At 40.2% G+C, this 18781-nt stretch overlaps 2 protein-coding genes across 2 annotated transcripts in view; both read right to left on the bottom strand.

The window, feature by feature from the left end:
- Window positions 1-274: 274 nt before the first annotated feature.
- Window positions 275-2585, bottom strand: LOC132130792 (uncharacterized). Its single transcript, XM_059542608.1, has one exon. The coding sequence runs from the start codon at window positions 2583-2585 to the stop codon at window positions 780-782; it is 1806 nt and encodes a 601-aa protein (XP_059398591.1). The 3' UTR covers window positions 275-779.
- Window positions 2586-12547: 9962 nt separating this feature from the next.
- LOC132139517 (anthrax toxin receptor 2-like) overlaps window positions 12548-18781 on the bottom strand; it is a 56974-nt gene continuing 50740 nt past the window's right edge. The window contains exon 17 of the mRNA XM_059547921.1: window positions 12548-14320. Coding sequence (XP_059403904.1) covers window positions 14261-14320 — 60 coding nt within the window. The 3' untranslated portion in view covers window positions 12548-14260. The remainder of the gene's footprint in view (window positions 14321-18781) is intronic.

Raw genomic sequence — 18781 nt, 5'->3', positions numbered from 1 at the left:
TGAGGAAAAAAGCACCTGCTGATCTTTTAGAACAATATCAATTTTATATTTCTCTATTTGACTACACAAACCAAGTTTTCAGAAAAATTAAAAAATATAATTCAATTATAATAATTAAACAAATTATTATTGGCAAAAGCTATTTGTTCTGCCCTGGCAATGGTGTTCTGAACCAAAGATTGACAGACAGCTAACAGAAATAAAGCTCCATCACACGTTCTTCGTTGTGTTTATGTAATGCACACTTTACTTTACTGTAAAACTAAAAGAAACACACAAAAAAAAACAAATTACAAAATGATTTACAAAATAGTATGAACATTTTCACATTCACAAGCTCCCGTTTACAGAATTAAACAACAAAATAGACAACCGAATTATGTCTCTGAAGAAAAAATGTGACTCTGCAACCTTATTAGCATATTAGCCGTCAGGTCACGCTATATTTCAGAATCAAACATCTACTTACAAACATCTTAATAATGACCAGCTTTAAATTAAACTAACACAACATTATTGCAGTTATTTTCAATATGAAATTTATAACTTACGGTCGTATCTACTCCAAGGATTAGACAGCATCCAAAATGCAGATCACAGAAAAACGACTCTTCTTCTATTGTTTTAAATGCTTTCTGTTTCGTTTTATTGAGTATTGTAATAACGGTTTTCACCACAAGGAGTCACACCTGAACTACTTATACAAATCAAAATGGAACTAAAGAAAAAACTAATACTGAACAGAACACTCCCCGCCTGGTATAACTTGAGTTATACCACTATGCATTCCGATTATTTGACAAAAGTAAGACAACATCACATATAGGTCTTAAGTACTCTCTGAATACCCCCTGCTTAGCAGTCTTCACCATAACCTTACGAATTTTTCCATCAGATGAGGCTATGGTCTTTGCTATGAGACCAATTGGCCACTCACTGCGCTTAGCTTCTCCATCCTTCAACAGAACAAGGTCTCCTTCCTGAATACTCTTTCTCTCCTCTGTCCATTTTCTCCTGGGTTGCAAGGTGGACAAGTACTCCTGCTTCCATCGCTTCCAGAATGAATTAGCCAACATCTGGACTTGACGCCACTGATTTTTGTGCAGGTGACCTATCTCAAAATTTCCTGGAGGGGCTGGAGCAACACTCGCCTTCTGAGTTAAGAGCATTGCTGGTGAAAGCACTTGGGGCATGCCCGCATCTGTTGAGATTGGGGTTAAGGGTCTGGAGTTCTTAATGGCCATGACTTCAGCCATTAAAGTTGTTAAGACCTCATGCGTGAGTCTTGTGGGAGTTTTCATCAAGAGAGCCTCCAGAATACGTCTGGCAATCCCGATCATTCTTTCCCACACTCCTCCCATTTGGGAGGAATGTGGAGCATTAAAGGTCCACGTGCAACCTTGATTCTGCAAGAAGCCTTTCAACTCTGAGCCGCTACTGTCTATTTGAAGTTCCTTGACTGCTCCAATGAAATTTGTCCCCCTGTCAGAACGAAAGTGCTTCACTGGTCCTCTGACAGCCAAAAAGCGACGCAAAGCACAAATAAAGCTTGACGCTGATAGGGACTCCACTACCTCTAAGTGAACTGCTCTGGTATTTAAGCAACTGAATACGACAGCCCATCGCTTGTTCTCAGCGTTATGCCCTCTTGTCTTACGTGTCACCACAGTGAATGGTCCAAAAACATCAAGACCTGTGTGGGTGAAAGGTGGATCTACAGAAACTCTATCTGAAGGCAAAGCCGACATCTTCTGACTCTCTACTTTACCTCTCAGTCTCTTGCATAGCACACATTTGTGGATGATATTTGAAACAGATCTTTTGCCACTGACTATCCACAATCCAGCACTACGTATAGCACCCTCAGTAAAATGCCGGCCTTGATGAGCCACTTGATCATGATAATGCTGAATTAAAAGACCAGTCACATGATGGTTGGGAGGGATTATCAAGGGATGCTTCTCTAGGTCAGAGATGTCAGCACAGTGAATGCGACCCCCAACTCTTAACAGACCCTCCTTGTCCACAAAGGGGTCAAGCCTCAGGAGTGTGCTACGCTGTGAGACTTTACCAAACTTAGTCAAACTCTCAAATTCCTCCTGGTACACTTCTCGTTGTGCGGTTTTGACTATAGTCAACTTGGCTTGTGATATCTCCACACCTGAAGTTTTAGTACACAGATGCCATTTCCGACAGTGTGTGTCAGGAAAAGATTGTGAGAATGATTTTGCGATGTGCGTCAGAGTAGCGACAGCTCTCACCAAAGATCTCCACCTTGAGAAACGTTCAAATCTGCTTGAGCCTAGTAAGTGCTCTTTGACGTTAGTTGCCAGTGTTTTCACTTGGGGGCAAATTTCAACATCCTCTTCTGCTTTGACAAGTCCATATGACTCTCCTAAACTACCTTCTATAGGGCCACATTCCCTAAGAAACTCTGGACCTGAAAACCAGTTGGTAAGGGGTAAGTGACCTGCTGCCACAAACCTGGTGGCATGATCTGCTGGGTTCTGTTCAGAACAGACGTAATGCCATTGACTAGGTTCTGTGGTTTTTCTTATGCGTGCAACTCTGTTAGCCACGTACATGTAGAATCTGCGTGTTACATTGTGAATGTAGCCGAGCACTATGCGACTGTCAGTATAGAACTGGATATTGTGAAACTATGTCAATTTCTTCCTTTATGAGTTCCATCAGCTCAACAGCAAGCACCGCTGCACATAACTCCAGGCGTGGAAAAGTATGTGCTGGAAAAGGGGCCAACTTGCTTTTTCCCATTACAAACCCCACATGAAGCTGTCCTTTGGAATCTATTACTCGTAGGTACGCTACTGCAGCGATAGCTAAAGTAGAAGCATCCGAGAAGATACACAACTCTCGAACCTGAGCTCCGCACAGTGAGGTTGGGACATAAGATCGTGGTATTTGTAATCGATCAAGCTCTGCTAAAGATGAAGTCCATACCTTCCACGGATCTCTTTTGTCTGCCGGAAGAACGTTGTCCCAATCCTGTTGTATAGTTGAAAGTTCTCTCACTAGAGCTTTGCCTTGCATAGTGACTGGACAGACAAACCCGAGAGGATCATATAAACTATTGACGGTGGAAAGGATCCCTCTTCGAGTGAAGGGTTTGAGATCTTGAGAAGCTTTAAATGTAAAGCGGTCTTCCTTGATGTTCCAACTTATACCAAGGCTGCGTTGGAGAGGTATTGGGTCTTTATCAAAATCCAGGTCTTTGAGATCTTTGGCTCTCTCACTGGATGGAAAAGCTTCCATCACCGTAGCACTGTTAGAAGCCACTTTATGCAGATTCAAGCTTGACCTTGACAGCATTGCTTGCGTTCGCTTTAGGAGATCAATGGCTTCTCTTTCAGTAGGGACAGATGTGATGCCATCGTCAACGTAGAAGTTGCGTAACACGAAGTCCTTAGCATCCATTCCGTACTCTTCTTCGCCTAGTTCTGCTGCTCGTCTTAAGGCATATATAGCAACCGCTGGCGAAGGACTATTGCCAAAGACGTGCACGGTCATTCTGTAATCAATGATCTCCTTTTCTGCACAGTTGTCTTTGTGCCAAAGAAAGCGAAGATAATTGCGATGCTGCTCTTTTACTTTGAAACAATAGAACATTTGTTCTATGTCCGCCATCACAGCTACTTTCTCCCTACGGAAGCGCAAAAGCACACCCAAAAGGGTATTGTTAAGATCAGGTCCGCTCATCAAAACATCATTAAGGGACACCCCTCCATACTGGGCGCTCGAATCAGAGACCACCCTAATTTTGTCAGGTTTGTGTGGGTGGTAAACTCCAAAAATTGGTAAATACCAATATTCTTCCCCTGATTGTAAGGGTGGAGCAGGTTCTGCTTGCTCATTTTCAATCACCTTCTGCATAAAACCAAAGAAATGCGTTTTCATATTCGGTTTCTTTGAAAGAGTGCGCTGCAATGAGTTCAGCCTTTGTATAGCTTGCTCTCTATTGTTCGGGAGTTGCTTTCTTGGAGAGCGGAATGGAAGTGGCGCCACCCAGTGGTTATCATCATCAAGGTACACCTCTTTGTCCATTATGTCGAGAAAGACTCGATCCTCTACAGATAAAGCTGATTTATCATCCTCTGAAGATCTGAAGAACACATTCTCTTTTAAGCCCTTTGTATAGTTCTCACTGGTTTTTGAACCCTTGAGAGAACATGGTGGGTCGGGTAGATATGACAAAAAAGATGACTCACCCCGTTCTATGACACTGAAACTCTTTGTGCATGGAGAGAAGAATGAAGTTCGCCCATTTTGAAGTATGTTGGTCTTATAAGCGTTCACGTTGGACTGACAATGAGTCCCATTCAGACAAACTTCTCCCACTACCACCCAGCCCAGGTCTAAGCGCTGCGCGTATGGTGTGTTGAGGGGTCCGTTTCGTTGTTCACGCACTTTGTGCACACTAAGAATATCTCGACCCAAAAGGAGAAGGATAGGAGCACAAGGATCTAAAGGCGGAATTTTCTCTGACACAGCAGTGAGGTGGGGGAAACACATAGCTAACTCTGGCGTAGGAATCTCCGATCTGTCATCTGGTAAAGTGTTACACTCTATCAAAGGCGGAAGAGCAACTACTGTTTTTCCATCAAGCGATTCAGCAGAGAATCCATTTACTTTCCTCCCCGCCGTAGTCACTACACCTGAACATGTCTTCAGTGTATAGGGGGAAGAACTGCTAACAATGTTGAACAGATCAAAGAACTGTGACTTCACTAATGATCTATTACTCTGTTCGTCCAGTACAGCATAAATGCGTTTGGCTCTTTCACGTTGATTAGAGGGATAAACATTTATGAGACAAATCTTTGAACATGACTTGGGCCTACTAGCATCTCCACAAATCTCAGTGCACTTGTTGTTTACCTCAGCGGTCTCTTCGTCTGTTTTTTCCATGTTTTGATCTGCTGTTGATACAGACACTTCAGTGGACCATGGAACAGGACCCGGATGCATGGCTGCAATGTGTCGGTCACTGTTGCATTCTCTGCACTTAACAGATGCTCTGCAGTCTCTCGCAAAATGCTTAGTGGAAGCACAACATCTAAAACAGACAAACTTTTCCTTCAAATGCGCTTTTCGTTCATCCAGGTGTTTGCTCCTGAATGTGCGACACTTGTAAAGTGGATGAGGTTTATTGTGTATGGTGCAAAACTTGTCTGGATCTACATTCTTGTCTAAGTGTCTGTCTTGGTTTGGTTGTGCAGCCATTATTTCAGTTTTCTTGACGAAGACAGAAGTTCTGTTACTCAACTTGGCAGCTCCGTCGGATTTTGGGTTGTTTGAGTAGCCAGTTGAAGCAAGAGCAAAGCTAGGGTCATTTCTAGTTCTAGCTTGTCTACAAACAAATTCAACAAAGAAGCTGAAAGGAGGAAAGTATACCTTATGGTCTTCTTTGTACCTGGAACCTTGCGTGATCCACTTGTCTTGAAGACTGAATGGGAGTTTTTCTATGATGGGGTTGACTCCCCGTGCTGTGTCAAGGTAAGCAAGTCCAGGTAAACGACCACTTTCTTTTGCTGACTGCAGTTCAAGCAGCAAGTCCCCAAGATCTCTCAGACGATGGCTGTCTTTGATTGTGATGCGAGGAAATGCGTCAAGTCTCTTTAACATCGCCTGCTCGATGACCTCTGGACACCCATAGCAGTCCTCCAGGCGACGCCATATCATACGAACTCCTAAGGCTGGATCACTGACATGAACTGATTTGATTCTTTTGGCATGACTGGACGAATCAGGACCAAGCCATTTGACAAGAAGATCGATCTCCTCTCTACTTGTTATATTGAGTTCACTGGTTACAGCTCGAAAAGACGTTTTCCACGCCCAGTAATTTTCCGGACAGTCATCAAATTGGAACAAGCCAGAACTCACCATTTCTTTCTTCAGCAAAAATGTAGTAAAGTCACTTGCATTTGGTGATGATGGTGCTGGAGTAAAGCACTCAGCAGGAACTTGAGAGGACAGGCTGGCGTCACGTTGCATCCGTACTGAATATTTTTGATGCTTTACTTCATCATCTCCATCATATGGCTCCACTTTTACCTTTGAACTAGAACACTGGAAGTTGTGCAGAGTTGTCTTTTCCTGCTTCATAGGAATTGTCTCTGCATTCGATTCCTCCTTCATTGTTGAAGGGAGAGAACTTAGTGAGCCTGCAACATAACTCCGTGTCACATAACTTGATCTCTCACTTACATGTTGTGAATTAGGAGTCAAATCAGGAGCATTTCTTTGCTGAGAATGTTTCTGCACATACTCTTCTGTGCGTTCAGTTCTACTTAAGATGCATGATTCTTTTTCTAGGCCGACACTTGCTCCGTCTTCTTCATAAACTGCAGCTTCATAAACTTCTGCCTCTGTAGATGCTGCTACAGCTTCTTTCTGCAGTTGTAACACGTATAAATCAGCTTCAACTTCTGCTTTTCTGCGAGCTGTCTCAGCTAGTGCTTTCTGTTGATGCTCTTCAATTTGAGCTCGTTCTCTCATCATGATAGCTTCCTTTTCGGCATAAGAGGCCTTTACTTTGCATGCGGCTGCTTTAGCTCTTGCTGTGGTCGCAGCTGCACTAGCCGAAGATCTACTTGAACGATGTGATCTGCTTGACCGGGATTTTGTTTCTAGCGGTTGGTCAACTTCCTCTTCTTTCCTGAAAGGCTGTGACTCATCCATCTTGATAATGTAGTATTACATGTAAGCTGGACGAAATCCTGATTGTTTGTCTTCACCCGCCGTGCAGTCGACCTTTTACTGTTCTGCCCTGGCAATGGTGTTCTCAACCAAAGATTGACAGACAGCTAACAGAAATAAAGCTCCATCACACGTTCTTCGTTGTGTTTATGTAATGCACACTTTACTTTACTGTAAAACTAAAAGAAACACACAAAAAAAAACAAATTACAAAATGATTTACAAAATAGTATGAACATTTTCACATTCACAAGCTCCCGTTTACAGAATTAAACAACAAAATAGACAACCGAATTATGTCTCTGAAGAAAAAATGTGACTCTGCAACCTTATTAGCATATTAGCCGTCAGGTCGCGCTATATTTCAGAATCAAACATCTACTTACAAACATCTTAATAATGACCAGCTTTAAATTAAACTAACACAACATTATTGCAGTTATTTTCAATATGAAATTTATAACTTACGGTCGTATCTACTCCAAGGATTAGACAGCATCCAAAATGCAGATCACAGAAAAACGACTCTTCTTCTATTGTTTTAAATGCTTTCTGTTTCGTTTTATTGAGTATTGTAATAATGGTTTTCACCACAAGGAGTCACACCTGAACTACTTATACAAATCAAAATGGAACTAAAGAAAAAACTAATACTGAACAGAACACTATTTAATGACATTGACATAGGGTTGGGGGTAGATTACATAATAATAAAACAAATAATAAAATAATAAAAAAATAATATCAACTCATCTAATTCCAACAAGTTTTTGATAGAAGTTTGATTTGAAGTTCCACTTCATTAAACTTGGAAGATGAATTAAAATGTTATAATTCAGCATTAACACCCCATTATACTTCTATCAAACTAGCGAACCTGTGATAATGAGCCATGCCACTCAACTCAACTTTTTATAGCTTAAGTGGAAAATCTCCTTTTGAGATCTAATTTTATGTTAAAGGCACAAGTTTGACTTTAAAAGAAGTGGTTTTATGGTCATAACCAGGTGTCTGAAACATCTCTGTTACGTACGTAACCCTCGTTCCCTGATGGAGGGAATGGAGACGTTATATCGAACGACATATGGGGTCTCACTTGGGAGGCCAATCATCTCTGAGTTTAAGAGAAAATGCCAATGAAAATTGGCTTGTGGATTTAACATACCTGAGCCACTCCCCATGCCCACAGGTATAAATAGGCGACAGAGGCATCAACTCATTCAGGTTTTACGCTGAGGAGCCAAGAACGTGTCCTGGCAACAGCGAATGGTTCAAGGTTGTGGCATGGGGATATAACGTCTCTGTTCCCTCCATCAGGGAAAGAGAGTTACGTACGTAACCAAGACGTTCCCTATCTGTCAGTCATTACGAGTTATGTCGAATGACATATGGTGTCCTATGGAAAATGCCACAACCTGAATAAAGTCACAACCCTGTGGCACTGGAATTGTCGACAAGCTGCAGTGTGTCACAAAAGCTACACTTAAGGTCATAACCTTCCCAAAGGAGGATGCTCAACCAGGGTACGCCAACAGGGAAACTCTACTGGGAGAAGAAAGGTGCTCACATCCCCGTGTTAGGGGGAATGGTGCAGTAAGCGTGACCCCAAGCAAGCCCGTCCCGCCAATTACCTGTTACCCTACACACAGGAAGAAACTGGCTCTTACACAAAAGTTGTAAAACCTTGCGAAGGTATTAGGTGTCGCCCAGCCCACAGTTCGACAGATGTCTGCCAGAGAGGCGCCATGCACCAGCGCATAGGAGGAGGCCACACTCCGTGTGGAGTGAGCCCTCACCCCCGGGGGGCATGGCTTGCCTTGGGAATGGTACGCCAAGGCGATGGCATCCACTATCCAGTGGGCCAACCTTTGCTTGGAGACAGCCTTCCCCTTCTGCTGACCTCCAAAACAGACCAGGAGTTGCTCAGAGCTTCTGAAGCTCTGGGTGTGGTCCATGTATATCTGAAGCACTCTTCTGCCTCATCCAGGGGCAGTGCTTGCAGGTTCACCACCTGGTCTCAGAAAGGAATGGTAGGAACCTTGGCCACGTGTCTCAGGACAACATGAGAGTAGGCCGGCCCAAACACAAAGCACTCTTCACTTACCGAAAATGCATGGAGGTCCTCGTCCCTCTTGATGGAAGTGAGTGCGATCAGGAGCGCTGTCTTGAGAGACAGGAACTTAAGCGCGACTGAATCCAGCGGCTCAAAGGGACCCCTCTGAAGTCCAGCCAGAACAATAGAGAGGTCCCAGGAGGGTATCAGGGGTGTCCTAGGAGGATTTAACATTCTGGCACCCCTCAGGAACCTAACAATCAAGTCATGCCTCCCCAGGGACCGGCCGTCCACTGCATCGTGATGGGCTGCAATGGCAGCCACATACACTTTCAAGGTGGAGGGTGACCGCCTACATGCCAACCTTTCTTGCAGGAAAGAAAGCACGACTCTGACCGAGCATCTCCAGGGGTGTTGAAAAGAACACCAATTCGTGAACAGACTCCACTTCAGAGCATAGGCCTGCCTCCTGGATGGGGCTCTAGCCTGAGTGATAGTGTCTACCACCCTCGGTGGCAGATAACTTAGGTCTGCCGCATCCTGTCCAGAAGCCACATATGGAGGTTCCAAAGATCTGGATATGGGTGCCATATGGTGCCCAGCCCCTGAGAGAGGAGGTCCCTCCTCAGGGGGATGCACCAGGGAAGGGCTGTCACGAGGAGCATGAGTTCCGAAAACAAGGTCCGGGTGGACCAGTAAGGCACAACCAACCAGACCTGCTCCTCATCCTCCCTGAACTTGCACAGTGTTTGTGTGAGCATGCTTACTGGGGGAAACGCATACTTGTGTAGAGCCCGAGGCCAGCTGTGTGCCAGTGCATCCGTGCCCAAGGGGGCCTGGGACAGGGAATAGTACAGCTGGCAGTGGGAGGACTTGTGGGAAGCAAACAGTTCAGACATGCGACGTGATCATAGACTGCCCTATCGGTCAGCCCTCCTGACAGCATCACAGCACAGGCCAGCCTAGGAGATGGGAGCATCGAGAACAAAGCATTGTCAACATCTCTCATCCCAACCAGGCTGGAAGGGGTGAGAGGTCCGTGGGGCGTGGTCCGGCGGAGAAGCTCTCACTGTTACCTTCAAATCTCATAGAGCACTAGTGGTCGTTTCTCTGCATGTTGCAGAGAAACCGGAATGGGTAGTGACAGAGGGGTCTGCTCCTTTCCCTTTAAGAAAGGAGAGACAGATCACAGCGTTGCCATGGTCACACACGCAGTGTGAGCATGAACCATCCACAAATGCGTCTTCAGCATGCTGAATGCCCAGGCATGGAAGACAACGCTCATGGCCGTTGTCAGAGGACAGGGAATGACCGCATCTAGAAGGACACGGACGAACCGGCGTCTTTAAAAAGATGCGAATCGTCCGTGATTTGCTCTTTTAGGAAATCTGCTCTTTTAGTTGAAGCGCCCAGGGGAATTGCTGAAAGGGACACCGCTGTTCGCGCCGTACCGCCAACCAGAACAGCTTCCCGACACACAGCAGATGAATGGCTTTGTGGAGTATAACAGCTTTCATACAACCACTCGGCTCCGAAGCAAAAATCTGAATGAGTGGATGCACCTGTCACCCTATTTATACCCGTGGGCACGGGGAGTGGCTCAAGTATGTTAAATCCACTAGCCAATTTTCATTGGCATTTTCTCTTGATGACTGGCCTCCCAAGTGAGACCCCATATGTCGTTCGACATAACTCTTAGTGACCAACAGATAAGGAATGTCTTTTATGCCTCATTTCAAGGGGAAATTATAAGCAGCACTGAAGTCTATGAAGCTTTTGAGCACAAATTGCTGGGGTACAAGGCACAGCTGGAGAGCAGGGTTAGGTGGAAATTCTGTAGGTTTAATGGTGGTTGAATGTTTGTTTAACAAGGCCCGTTTTCAACTGGATGAGTGAAGCAGCCTAAAATTGGAAGATAAACCTAAATGAGAAAGAACCCAAAATTATTAACATTATCATTTGTTACATTATAAAGTGACTAATGGTGACGTATGCATCTCCAAATGATCTACATGAATTGATCAGGTTAGCATGAGTCCCACAAACAGAAAAGAGATGTGTATTTAAAACTTCAAAACTTTAATTCCAGTTCTGCTAAAACTCAGATAAGCAGATGTTTTGGTTTTAAGCAGTTTATCATATGAAATTATTGCTATTAATAACTCACTATTACTGAGTGCAAGCTGAGCAGAATCATGTACAGTGAGTGATCTGCTTTAGTGTGATGCCTGATGAATCATTCAAGTTCAGTGATACTGACAGGTGTTTAGAAAGGCCACAGCTTCATTTAAAAAATGTGCCGTTTATTTTATACAAATAGATGTGAAATGCAAATACAAAAGATACAAAAATGTCTGAAACTTCAATAATGGCTGAATAAAGGAAAATGTCAAGATGAGACTGAATGAGATTCTTCTGAAATCTGCCATGTGAGATCACACTGTGATGTACTCAATGCTTTGATGTGTATGATCAGTATGTGTAAGACAACAACTGCAGGAAAAAAATAACACAGTATGACTAACACAGTGAACATAGTCTAATTGTTTAAGGAGGTGTGAGTGTGTCTAGCTTTTCTTAACAGATCAAACTATTTCTTAGTAGAATCGTGTGGGTAAGAAACAAATCAACAAGTCAAATGTCAATTTTGTAAAATCAGTGTAAAATGCAGCAGTCACTGGCCAGTGCCAGTGTGTAGTGAAGAGAACACTGCCTACTGTGAGAATAAAGTGACTGGTCATTCCTTTTCATTATTTATGTATGTATGTATGTATTTATTTATGTGCTTTTTTTTAAATTGCTTCTGTGCACTATTACTGTTTTAATAGTAGTTTTTAACCAGTGCACTGGTGAAATTTATATATGAAGACCCACTGTTTTCAGAGAAAAAAATATATATATATCACACTGTAAAAAAAAAAAAAAAAAAAAGTAAATACAATAATATAATAATAACTGTATATTGTATGTTTGGGGAAAAAAAGGTACTACTGAAATTACATTCAATTGGAAATTACATTCATTGGCAGCGGGACATGAGGCACTATAATCATAAGGGTTGCAAGTATACTAATATATATATATATAAAAAAAAAAACCTTAATGGGATTTAATTAAATTAACAAATTATCATTACAAATACATAATTTATTTGCCTTTTTATGTACAACAAATAGTGCATCAGTTGCTTAAAAATTAAATAAATTCTTGTTTTTCTATCCAATTTCTACATCAAAACTTTGTGATCTTTTCTATTTTAAAGTTAAAACAGGTGCTTTAAAAAAAAGTTTTTTTTACAAAAATTACTAATATTATTTTTTTATAGCAGGTGCGCTTAATTCAGTATTACACAGAATAAACCCAATTTGATAAACAAATATGAAAAGTTTATGATCAGTTTCTTTCCACACACATTAATGAACCATATAAAATATATAAAACACACACAAGTACCACAAATGAAGTTAAAATATAAATATAACAATGTAAAATGCAGCATAAAAGGTAGATAAAACAAGCAAAAACAATAATAAAGAGAAAGCAATACATATGTGCTCTGGTGATGTTGAAGTGGATAAATATATTTATAGATACATTATAGTAAAGATATATTATAATAGATTTTTAGTAAAGATATTAAGCCATGTTGCAACTAACGTAAAAACCTAATAAATTTTTTACTAATACTTAACTCACATCCTGTGATCTGTGACATTAAAAAATCTACATAAAAACAGGGCTGAAAATACACTCACCTAGATATCCAAGAAGTGCATTCGCTTAACTTTTAAGTGCCACTCTGGGAACGATGTCAAATGTTTCAACAATGCCATGTATGTATTCTGTTCTTTTTTTTTCTTTTTCTTTGGGAGGGGGTGGAGGCGAGTAATAATTGAAGTCCCCACATTTACGATAGAAACAAAGAAATAATTAAACAAGGGCTTTTCCCCAAAACAGTCCTGCCATCTTGCAACTTGCATGCCCACTGAATGTGAGCCACTGCACCCCATTCTGTTCCCCCCTCAAACTTGATGGTTGTTGAACTTATTTTTAGTGTCATTTGATAAGCTTCCCTGCTTGCACTGAGACATCCCACTGACCCAGCCACTGGTCATTGTCTATACCACTTCCCGTCAAAGCCGGCACACTTTGTCAGATTTCGACTCAAATATTCATTTTGCGTCTGAAGTAGCGTATCGAAAGTGACTTTATCGTTCGAGCCTTTCTCTTCAGCTGCCGCCCCCTTCCTCCCCCACAGTGTTCCCACTGACACTGACATCATTCGCGATTGTCATCATGACGAGGCATTAAAGAAATCTAAAATAAATATATATTGCTCGCTTTTCTGTGTACAATTGGAGGGGGGAGTGCATTGTGGATAATTTCTGGAAATTAACAATACTCATCCATCCATCGCCCCTTTCGTTTGATCTATCTTCCTAATATATCTGATGAGGGCGTCACATTAGCAGAGCTGAGGAACTTGGTGCTAAAAAACATTATGTAACAGAAAATGTCTAGACTGGTTAAACTTCATACCAAAGATAAATCTCTAAAGTTGAATTAAGATCAATCAAAGTTTGATATTCCTAAGCCAAGAAAACTTGTGCGCAAAAGTTTTGGACATCCAGTGGTTGGACAGCTGTACTGACTGTATTCAAACCTTTAACTGAGGGGCATGTTCGTAATTGTGAAGGTCTATGCATTAGTAAGCACAGTAAGAACAGACTGCCAAATAAATGGGGAGAAAGCACCAGTCACCAGAGATAAATCTGCCCCTCAAAACCTTGCCGGAGAGCTCTGGACACCGGGTGTCTCATGGTGAAATAACGCTCTATTAATTTCTCTGTGCTGTCCTCGCATTGATAGAAAGGTGTCTTCCCAAAACTAAAGGGCAAAGTCTTCCTGCATTTAATACCTTAGGGCGTTCTGACTACAATTTGTCATGCGTGTGCACTTCTCAGTGGTAAATTGACAAGATCTCCAGTCAAAGAAGCCCCGCTAGGCATCCGATGATGGTGGGCTTAGAGAGATTTTTGTGAAGATACATTGCCAAGAGGCAAAGTACTTCTGCACTCCATGAGCCTACTGGGATTAGTTCTATTTCTCAGCCAACGGCAAAGAGCCGCATCTCATTCTGATATCTTTTTTTTTTTTAAATAGCCTCCATCTGTGTCTATAAGATTAGTTTGTTTTTCCTCCCCTAGAAGGCACAATATGGTCAGAACATGAAAAACCTTTTGCTATGCATTAAAGTTACCAGATCAGCTGTAAAATGAGATTTAAATTTTTTTTTTTTATCTATTTAGTCATCCGCTTGTCATTCAGTTGCTTGAGCGATATCAGAAGGATAAGTTTTGGAAAGCCAATACTTGTAAGAGCTGAAACAAGATACTCTAAAGTGGCCAATGATAAATTATGTCATCTCAAGGAAATTACACTTTTTTTTCTGTTGTTCCATCTGATTCACTTGGAAGTCAAAGTATTTCAGAGACGGGTTGCTGTCATCTGTTGATGCTGCACCCGATTGAAATTTATACAGCGTCCCTAGAAGAAAAAGAAAAGGACAGGGGAAGATTTGATTAATTAACTGATTGGTTCGTTCATCCATTTTTAGTAATTCCTGTTTAAGTATTATCATTCTTATTACATTCATTAAATTATTGGAAACAACAACAATAAAAATTATGGTTACACTTTATTTTAAGGTGTCCTTGTTACAATGTTATTATACATTTAAGTACTGAGTAATATTAATTAACTACATGTACTTACTTTATGGTTAGGAATAGGATTATGATTTGGCTTTGGGTTTCTTGTATGTAATTATGCATAATTAATTGTTATTATAATAGTAAGTACATGTAACGTGCTGATTAAGGACACCTTGAAAGAAAAGTGTTACTACAGTTATTATTATTATTGTCACTTTTTTTTTATTAAAACATGCATTTTGTGCCTTTTTAAATGCATAGGGTGTCAAAGATGCCCCTTAAAAATAAATCTCTAACAATAAAAATACATATTTAAAGGTGTAGCCTTTATTATCCTGCAAATTATTTTTAATAAAAGTCCTGTATGACATCAATAGTCCAGACATCAGTCATAATGGCTTTTTCTCAAAATGGCTCTTACTTTACTTGTCCACAAATATTTAATTCCCTTTAAAATATTATAATACATAATAACAATAAAACTAAAATGGATGTGTCTATAATATGAATTTATATAAATAACAACACATCACAACATGGTGGTAAATGTCATTGGAAATGAAAATATAGTTTTAATAATATTAATGATCAAATTTCACCCACACAAATAACAAGTATATTCTTCTTCTTCTTACTTTCCAAAAGTATATGATTTGAGTATTTCTGGACAGTGATTCAAAATAATTTTAAAATAATCCCCAAAAAATGTATAGTTGCTCATGCTTTCATTATGGCACATAGTGTCCATGTATCTGTCACTGCTCTTTAGTGTGTGTCTCGTCAGCTGGAGAAACTGGGTACACTGGCACCAAGAGGTAGCTCTCGCATAGCGTATAACCACCATACACTCTCCCACACACACACACACACACCTACACAATTATGTGCAAGATTAATTAATATTCTACTGAACCCAAGCATTTTTAACACTAAGAGCTAATATATTTGTATGATTGATAACTAGTGTGTAATAACCAACAATGAAAAACTCACATCATATTTGCCTGCCCTAGTTTCAAGTCACAATTGGCATATTGGAAGAAACCCAGCATCTTCATAGACTATCCACGAATACGGGGCTTTACGTTGTCCCTGCATTGTAAGCCATGCGAGGCGCACCCTCTGCGATAGATCTCACTCCGTCAACAAATAAGGCACATCAGATGCTGTTTTGGCCACCGTCGAGTGTGTGGATAAGTTTACTGGATTTTGCAGGCTTTGAAGCAGGAACTATGAAAAGCTGTCCTTCTTCGCCACAGAGGCTGCGATGGGTTTTGCTGTAGGAGTCGACCAGTTGCGGAGCAATATGGTCAAACCCAAACTCACTTTCAGACCCATTATCGCTCCTGGGCCAGAGCACTTGGCATTGGACACTATATCTATGCAATGTCACACTGAGAAAGACAGAGACCACCTGTGCCACAAAAATAGAAGCACCATGGGCTAGATGTCAAGGGGATGACATTGGAGGAGGTGTTGTGGGTAGTAAAGAAAGAATATGCTTTAGAGACATTTTTACTTGTTCTTCCAACTTGAGACTTGCAAAATGCAGTTGTCAAGAGTACATGGAATCAAAATGTAAAATTAATATATGGTATAAATAAAATTGGGTTCATTTTTATAAAAGGAGCCTGACTGCAAGTTTTATTCTTTATTCTAGTTTATGCAGGGTGTATTCTTTGCACTAAATTGGCCAATATGCAGCACGAAAAACAGCTCAATTATGAACCCATGAAGGCACAAATATCAAACAACATCAGTTGAATGTTGCTGAATACATAAAGGCAGGAATAATAACACCACACAGAGTTTATTAAAGACTGGAAAGACACTTGATTGGACTGATCAGAGATTTCTCATGGTTTCATGCCATCTTTAAGAGACCACACAAGGCTCAGTTCATCAAGGGCTTCACTTCGGTAACCCCAGACATATGCTACACCTATACAGATCAGTCAAACAGAGACAGCCTGTTGGGGGGCTAACTTTACCCCTCCATCTCTGCTCTTTGGAGCATTCTCCGAGCCGCACCATTCTGATGGCCACCAGACTTCAAGGAAAGATGTCTGCTGCTCTGATTAGCCGTGTGCATGGGCACCTGTCCAAAGGAGGACTTTGCATGTGTCTTCTGCTAGCCACTCTCTGGAACAGCTTGATTCCCCCAACCCTAGAACTCCCAGAGGAGCCGTCTTTCACTTATACTTGTTCTGTGTGAGATCCAGGAATTGGGAACGGTAAAACTTGAAATGTAGACCATGTCTTTCTCAGGACCATCTCATCCTATGCAAGGAAGAGCATATTATTTCCCCCAATAGATGTACTGTATAATACTATTTACAGTATGATGTTATTTACATTATTTGCCCATATAGCTGATTTCCTTACAATGTAAAAGGACAATATTATAATACATAAACATCAGAATCCTGAAAAAAAGTATCAGTTTCCAAAAAATATTAAGCAGCACAACAGTTTCCAGCACTGATAATAAATCAGCCAATTAGAATGATTTCTGAAGGATTATGTGACACTGATGACTGGAGTAATGATACAGAAAATTCAGCTTTGCATCACAGGATTTTAATGTACAGTACAGACCAAAAGTTTGGACACACCTTCTCATTCAAAGAGTTTTCTTTATTTTCATGACTATGAAAATTGTAGATTCACACTGAAGGCATCAAAACTATGAATTAACACATGTGGAATTATATATGGAATTATATACATAACAAAAAAGTGTGAAACAACTGAAAATATGTCATATTCTAGGTTCTTCAAAGTAGCCACCTTTTGCTTTGATTACTGCTTTGCACACTCTTGGCATTCTCTTGATGAGCTTCAAGAGTTAGTCACCTGAAATGGTCTTCCAACAGTCTTGAAGGAGTTCCCCGAGAGATGCTTAGCACTTGTTGGCCCTTTTGCCTTCTGTCTGCGGTCCAGCTCACCCCTAAACCATCTCGATTGGGTTCAGGTCCGGTGACTGTGGAGGCCAGGTCATCTGGCGCAGCACCCCATCACTCTCCTTCTTGGTCAAATAGCCCTTGATGCCTTCAGTGTGACTCTACAATTTTCATAGTCATGAAAATAAAGAAAACTCTTTGAATGAGAAGGTGTGTCCAAACTTTTGGTCTGTACTGTATATTAAAATAGATAAATATTATTTAACATCATAATAATATTTCACAATATTATATTTTCCTGTATTTTTGATCAAATAAATGCAGCCTTGTTGAGCTTAAGGGACTCCTGTAAAAAAATAAATCTTTCTGATCCCAAACTTTTGACAGGTAGTATATACACACACTCAATATGCATACAAGCCAAGTATTATTTATAAATTAATTATATTCATGATTAATTGTATTAATTATAAATTATATTATTTATAAAGCCCTTTATAAAATATAGATTGTTTCACAGCAGTTTCACAATAGTTTTAAATTCAAATTCTGCTGTAAAGCAGCTCTAACAAGTCAGTGTCATTATACAGCTCAAGTCAGTTCAGTATTGATTCAGTTCAGTTGCATAACTGTAAAATGTATCTGTTGTACATACATACTGTATATACTGTATGTGCACATGCATATATGTGTTATGAGTGTTATGAACAAAATCTCTGTCCACTGCACACTGAACAAGCAAAAGACACGTGTTTTACATGAGTTGTGTTTTACATTTTTTACATCTGTATGTAGTTTGGTGTGTATGTACTAGCTAATTATTTTTAATTACAGTTACTACGCAAAAATAAAAATTTTAGAAGAATAGTTTTAAATAATGTTTTTAGTTTCAAAATAATTTTAAATGATGTGTTTGCTTTTGCAAGATAGGTGTGACGTTTTACATGTTGTGTGTGTGTTTTTGGTTTTGTGTGAAGAGTTTTGAGAAATGGAGTCTACATGGAGTGTAAAACAGCTAAATGTAATAATAATTTTATAATTATCATAATAATATTTCAATTGTAATATTGCACAATTTTACTGTTCAACTATGTTTTGAACAAATAAATGCAGCCTTGGTGAGCATAAGAGACATCTATCAGAAATATATATAAAAAAGTTTTTTGAAAGTTGACTGGTTGTATATATATGTGTGTGTTTTTTTTATGTGTTTGTGTGTTCGAATTGTATATAAATACATTTTGAATTTAAGCGTTATTTATATCAGAATTTTGGACTTATAATTGTATTAGAAAAACTGTATACATTATAAGAGCATTTATTATTTTGCAGAACTGCAAAATATGTTTAAGCTATACTGTATATCTATATATAGCTTAAACTATATATAT

Source organism: Carassius carassius, chromosome 4 (assembly GCF_963082965.1).
Source record: "Carassius carassius chromosome 4, fCarCar2.1, whole genome shotgun sequence".
Lineage (NCBI taxonomy): Eukaryota > Metazoa > Chordata > Actinopteri > Cypriniformes > Cyprinidae > Carassius > Carassius carassius.
This window is presented reverse-complemented; position numbering and strand designations above follow the sequence as displayed.

Coding starts and splice junctions, on each gene's coding strand:
- LOC132130792 (XM_059542608.1), bottom strand. CDS start 2,585: ATGTACGTGGCTAACAGAGTTGCACGCATAAGAAAAACCACAGAACCT.